Source organism: Humulus lupulus, chromosome 5, assembly GCF_963169125.1.
Source record: "Humulus lupulus chromosome 5, drHumLupu1.1, whole genome shotgun sequence".
Taxonomy (NCBI): Eukaryota; Viridiplantae; Streptophyta; class Magnoliopsida; order Rosales; family Cannabaceae; genus Humulus; species Humulus lupulus.
Window position 1 is genome coordinate 14,914,125 of NC_084797.1, and position 6,573 is coordinate 14,920,697.

The 6,573-nt window shown below is 39.7% G+C and overlaps 1 protein-coding gene across 1 annotated transcript; it reads left to right on the top strand.

The window, feature by feature from the left end:
- Positions 1–336: 336 nt before the first annotated feature.
- LOC133834514 (uncharacterized) lies at positions 337–4,006 on the top strand. Its single transcript, XM_062264154.1, has 3 exons — positions 337–1,293; positions 1,744–2,616; positions 3,149–4,006. The coding sequence occupies exons 1-2, from the start codon at positions 424–426 to the stop codon at positions 2,506–2,508; spliced, it is 1,635 nt and encodes a 544-aa protein (XP_062120138.1). The 5' UTR covers positions 337–423; the 3' UTR covers positions 2,509–2,616; positions 3,149–4,006.
- Positions 4,007–6,573: the final 2,567 nt, after the last annotated feature.

Genomic DNA, 6,573 nt, shown 5'->3' on the forward strand with positions numbered 1-6,573 from the left:
AATTTTGAAAAAAATTTCTGGGTTTTTTTAGAGGTACGATAGTGGGTCGATATGGGTACGATGGTATTTTTGTTTCTCATAACTTCAGGTTGAAGATGAGTGTACGATAGGGGTACGATAGTGGTTCGACGGTGGTACGATAGGTTGTGTTTTCTGATAACTTGAGGTTGAAGATGGAGGTACGATAGGGTACGATGTGGGTACGATGTGTGCCCGATAGTGGGAACAAATTGTTGTGTATGTTATAATACGATGGTGTACGATGTGAGGTACGATTGTGCACGATAATGTTATAGTTCCAGTTTTCCATTAGTGTCCGATATGGTGCAATAGATTCCGATAGTTGCTCGATAGTATATTGCAGAATATAAAATTTGATGTTTTTTTTTTGTTATTCTATTTAATTGGGTATTTATTTGTTTTATGCAGAACTTAAGACCTCCACAACTGATAGTTCCAGTAGAGGAACATTTTACGGGACGTATCACTTGGCGCGGCAGTTGGTACTTTCCAAAGATTAAAGCAAAATTTATACAGTGTGGTTTATTGGATAGGGTGAAGGAATCCCCTTTCAAACAGTTCTTCATGGCGGAACCATTAAATTTTTCTGGTGCCTTAGTCCATCAGTTGTTGTTGCACAAATTCAGAGGGGAGAAGACTGACGAAGTCCAGTTTTATATTGGGAAAAAAAGATGTAGATTTAGCCAATTGGAGTTCGCTTTAGTTACTGGTTTAAATTTTGAAGCCGGACCGTCTGAAGCTGAGATTAAAGCGAAGACCACTTCGGATCGGTTGATTCTTGAGTACTTCAATGGTCATTCCCCAGTGAGCATAGGGCAACTGCGCAGAACTTTTGAGAGTTGTCAAATAGTTGATGATGTGTACAAGATGGGTTTGTGCTTATTAGTTGAGGGTGTTTTGAAAGGTCGTGAGGAGAAGTTGATGGTTTGGACTGACATGCTGAAGATGGTAGACGACGTTGACTTCTTTTTCCAGTACCCGTGGGGGAAGATATCATACCAGAAGTTGTTACAAACTTGTCAAAAAGACTTTGTTGAAATGAAGAAGCATTTACAGAAGAAGATTGAGAAAGGAAAGACTCAGAAGGAGGCCAAGTACTCTATTTATGGGTATGCTGCAGCATTGCAGTATTGGGCTTTTGAGTCCATCATTGAGTTGGGTCAGGATCATGCTGTGAGATTGGGCCAAGGCATACCAAGAATGATCAACTGGCAGAGCAAGGAGAAAGTAGAGATACACAAAGAGCAACTTATTAAGTTGTTTGCCAAAAAGGTGAGCTTTTACTTTACTTTTGAATGTTCTATATTTTTTTTTTATAGATATGCAATTTTATGGGTACTGCACGATAGGAATACGATAGGGTACGATTTGAGTACGATTATGGGGTTATTTTGTGGTTTTTTGTCAACTGTTTGAAAACTGACTAAGTGGTACGATTTGGTACGATGATGGTCCGATGGGGGTACGATATGCATTCTTTGTTAATGTAGTAATAGAGGTACGATATTGGTACGATGTTGTACGATGATGGTACGATAGTTAGCAAGTAATTCTCACTTACGGGTACGATATTGTTATGTTATGGGTACGATATGGGTACGATAATTGCATGATATGGGTACAATTGGGGTACGATAGTTTACCATTTTTCACAGATGACAATTACTTATTTTTTATATTGTTTTACTTTCCAATCTAAATATGCATTGTTTTTTGTGGCAGTTGACAGTATATCCCTACCTGTGTGCCCGACCTGCTGAAGAACAGTATGTGAGGACCCTTACAGACAATGAAGCCCCATTGTATGTGGACATGGGGTTAGAGGAACTAGAGGTGGGTCCCGATGGACAACCTACACATGAAGCCTTACAGAGCCAGGCTGAAATGCTTGCTGAAAAGTTAGCTAAGCAAGCAGAAGCAGCAAATATTTTTAAGGAGGTTCCACCAGCTCAACCTGAGGCACCTGAGGTTCCCCCATCAACACCTCATGCCAGCACCTCCTCCCAAGCTGAGCAACCAGGCTACTCTATGATTTTGGCCAGGTTGGAAAAGGTTGAAGGGCAACAAAGTGCCCTTATTAAAGGTCAGTCCGAGATCTTGGGTCAATTGCAGAAGCTGATGACAATGATGGAAGATCTTAGTAGGCTAGTTCCAGATCCACACCCTCAGTCCACTGAAGAAGGCCCTCAGTCTCCTGTAGATGAAGACATTCTCCCTAACGATTACAGACCTGATGATGTAGATGATCACATTTTTCGCACACCAGAGGATATGCAAATTACTGTAATCGGAGATACTGAAGATTCTGAAGTACAATTCTTAAACATAGCTCCACCAGCACCGGAGAAGAGGAGAGAAAGAAAAAGGCCTAGGTGGTTCGATGAGTACACTGCAATGAGGAAAAGGAATAAGAAATCGAAGACAGCAGTGAATGTGGATCCATTGAGGGTTGTTGATGGTAAATTACTTATGACCTTTCACAAGTAGTTGCTTGGCACCATTATTAATAAATATCCGAGGGAATGCTTCTCAGGGACACACGATGCTGCTTGGTTCCTGAAACTGCATACTCCGAGGACATGGCTTTCTGACTTTGTAAGTTTTCTATAACTTCATAATTAAATAATGTTGAAAATTTATTTAAATGTTTCTATATGTAGTGGTACGATATGGGTACGATATGGTACGATGGTAGTACGATAATTATAAGTGTCAAATTATAAACTGTTTATATGTCAATGGTACGATGGTGGTACGACATTAGCACGATAGTGGTACGATATAATTTGTTAAGTAGTTACTATTACCATTGTAATTTTAGAATTTGTAGTGGGACAATTTAGGTACGATGGTAGTACGATAATGTACGATGATGGTACGACAGTGGGACGCTAGTGGGTACGATGGTGTATAATACTAGTTTTTGCCATAAAGGTACGATGATGGTACGACATTAACACGATATGGGTACGATAGAAGGTTTTATTGTTACTATATTCATGTACGATTGTGGTACGATAATGGTACGATTGGGGTACGATAGTTACTATATTCATGTCTGATAGTTTTTTGTTTGTTTATTTTGGTACGATAATGTGGTTACTGACTTAATTTTCCTTTAATGTAGCATTTAGATGCAGCATTCCATCTCATGAGGAGGCGTCTAGAATTTTATCCTAATGTGTACCCTCAGAAATGTGTTGTTATGCCTACAATTTTTCCCGAATCATTGAAGGGTCGGTGGGACGCTTTTCCAGGTTCTGACTACTCTAGATTTAGTTGGGATGACAGTATATTGGACCTGGTTAGGGGTGATGCAGTCCAGTTCTTACCGAGTTGGCAGAACAAGGAGTTCATTTATTTTGCCCTTTTCTTGAAAGACCAAATGCATTGGGTAGCTGTAGAGGCAGACCTGAATGGGTGGATGCTCAACATCTTTGACTCCAGTATTGGATCAATTTCCGAAAACGATTTGATCAGCTTGATGGTTGACTGGTGTACCATTTTCCCGTCGGTCTTGCGACAGTCCGGTTTATTTGAGAACCATGACGTTATACTCGCGCCTCAGTTGACAGCATCAGAGAGTCAGGTCAGACCCTTCGATTGGAAACTCATTCCACGTGAATTCGTACCGCAAACAAAATCCAGGTGAACTTTATTAAATATCACATATTAATTATTATTTCTTAATTACAAAACTTTATTAAATTATTGTTTATTTTCTAATGCAGTGGCGATTGCGGATGTTACGTAATTGAGCATATTGAACATAAGCTTCTACAACTACCATTTGATAATGTAACTGACAATAATATGAAACTTTTTAGGCAAAGGTGGTGTGTAGACTTATTCTACCAAAACTTATGTTGAACGGTCTTAATTTTTTTGAATTGTATAATTTTTTTTATTGCTCTTTTTGTAATTACTACATTTTAATGTGCTTAATCTTTGCATCGTACTATCGTCGATCACTATCGTACTCTATCGTACCCTCACATGCCTCACAAATTTCACGAACTGTACTGAAACCATACCATCATACCATTATCGGACCAATATCGTACATTATCGTACCCTAATGTCGTACATTAACTATCGTACTACATCGAGCAACGTCGTACCATATTGTAAGATACATTTAAATAATCCTACAACAAACAATATCATGCATTGTCGTACCGGCATCGTGCACTATCGAACCAACACTGGATTATTACATATTTAAGAGTTTCATAATGGAGAAAAAAACAGAAAAAAACCTGCAAAATCCAGCACATAACAAATATTACTAGTTCAAGCAGAAATAAAACATAATAGGTCAACTAGAATACAAACAAAACAAGTTAACCTCGGTACTTGCAAGACGCTTTGTTGTGCCCTTTACCACCACACTTGCTACAACATCGTTGTATCACAACCTTGTCTCCATTAGAAGGATATCGATTTTTCCTAATTCGTCCGACCTTTTGCTTCTTCGGTCGGCCTACAGGTTTCTTCTCAATCGGTACTCCAACTTGGATGTTCTTAATGTCTTCAGGCAATTCTCAATCATCCTCATCACCAACTGGCATAATTGTCCCCTCATATGTGCTCTTCCAACTCTCTCTTGTGTAATATTGAGAGCACAATGCGTACATGCTAATATTTCGTTCTTGAGCAGCAGCACATGCATGCGGACAAGGAATCTTCATGATTTGGAATAGGCCGCAACTGCATTGTCGTGCCTCCAAATCAACTATACCACCGCTCTGAACTGTTCCTCTGGGGTGGACATTAAATGTATAAGGTCCAGCTCTGTCGACGCTTAAGAACCGAGATTTCTCAAATTGACATGACAAGTCCCCCTCCATAACTGGTGATAGAGTCGTGCTACACTTTTCAGCGTTTTCCTTTCGAGTAGCAAACCATGTTTGAATAGTAAACCTGATGAATTCAACAAAAGCAGTGATCGGGAAGGCTCTTGCGTCCTTAGTTTTGCTGTTGAAACTTTCAGCCCAATTACTTGTCATTACATTGTAACGGTCCCCTAGAAAGTACGCACGAACCCATCTTTCAAATCCAATGCCCTTAAGATATAGTGCAACTCGAACATCCATTGCTTTTATCTTTTCAAATTCTCTTTCAAAATCTGTCTTCTTATACGAGTATGCACAACTGTAAATATGATCCGTGAAGCAATCAGTCTTGAACTTGCTAGCCACGTTCATAATAATGTGGTGGTAGCATGCGCAATGGGGTGCATCAGGGAAGACAAGTTCCAAAGCATGAACAATGCTTTGATGCCTATCCGATACGAATGCTAAGTTCTCAACATCACCAATCGCTTGTTTCAACTTCCTCATGAAATAGGTCCAAGAGTCGTGGTTCTCACTGTCAACCATTGTGAAAGCAATCAGAAATATGTGGCTGTCTGAATCCAATGCCACGGCCCACAACATTTGGCCACCATACCTAGTTTTCAAGAAGGACCCATCAATACATATAACAGGTCGACAAAACTTGAATCCCCGCCTACAAGCACCCAGAGAAAAAAAGCAATACTTGAAACGACCCTCGTCTACCTTGAAATCATTAATGGAATCGGGATTGTTCAACTGCAGCATGTGCAAGTACCCAGGTAACTTCGAATATGAAGCTTCAGGCGTACCCCTAACTATGTGGAGTGCTTTCTCTCTGCATCTCCAAGCCTTCTCATAACTCATTTCGATCCCGAAAGAATTCTTCATATCTTCTCTTATTTTGGAGGCTAAATAATCTGAACCGTTAACTGAGAATTTATCCTTGATCAGTTCGGCAACTACCAAAGGCGATGCTTGACGGTTATCGTTTTTTCGAACATCGAGGGAACATGTGTGTACATTTTCAAATGCTGTCACCTCGAACATGTTAGAAAGTTGCTTCTTCTTCCCTCTTAACCTCCACCCACAATCAGGATCCTTGCATGTAATATACCAAACATCAGTACCAGACTTCTTAACTATAAAGTCGAATCCCTTCTTCATTGCAAATAAGCCAGCAACCTTCTTTAAATGTTCCTTGTCTCTGAAAAACTTTCCTAAATGAATCTCCCCGCCCGATGTGCCACCCATAGATATATAGTGACTATTATCCTCAATGTCTTCTCTTGTAAACATCTGAGCTTTGAATTTACTATAATATGTCGAAGAAGAGAGTGGATCACTAAATTCTCTAGCATCATTTGTTCCGTCTGGACGACTACTACTAGTACCAGGTGTTTGGCGATCTTCTCTACGGGGTCATTCCTTATAAGTTCAGGCCGATACATTAACCCTTTCATGTACTTATAATTCACTTCTAATTTCAGGTCATACTGCACTTTGTCAACCTCCAGCTCTGAGTACAGAAGTTCAACAAGTTGTGAGTAAGTTATGTCCTTCTCCAACTCGAACGTTAAATTTTCGGCTCCATTAAAAACCCAATCTCTACCTTCACACTCCCAAACACCATTATACATTAAGTACGCGAACAAAGTTGACCCTATCATGTACAAAGAAAAAAAATCAGTAAATGGCAACAAAATGTCGAAATTTA

What these genes read in the sequence shown, in the direction of transcription:
- LOC133834514 (XM_062264154.1), top strand. Translation starts at nt 424, where the DNA reads ATGCAGAACTTAAGACCTCCACAACTGATAGTTCCAGTAGAGGAACAT. An exon ending in TTAAGTTGTTTGCCAAAAAG is followed by an intron (nt 1,294 to 1,743) that starts GTGAGCTTTTAC and finishes TTTTTGTGGCAG; the next exon opens with TTGACAGTATATCCCTACCT.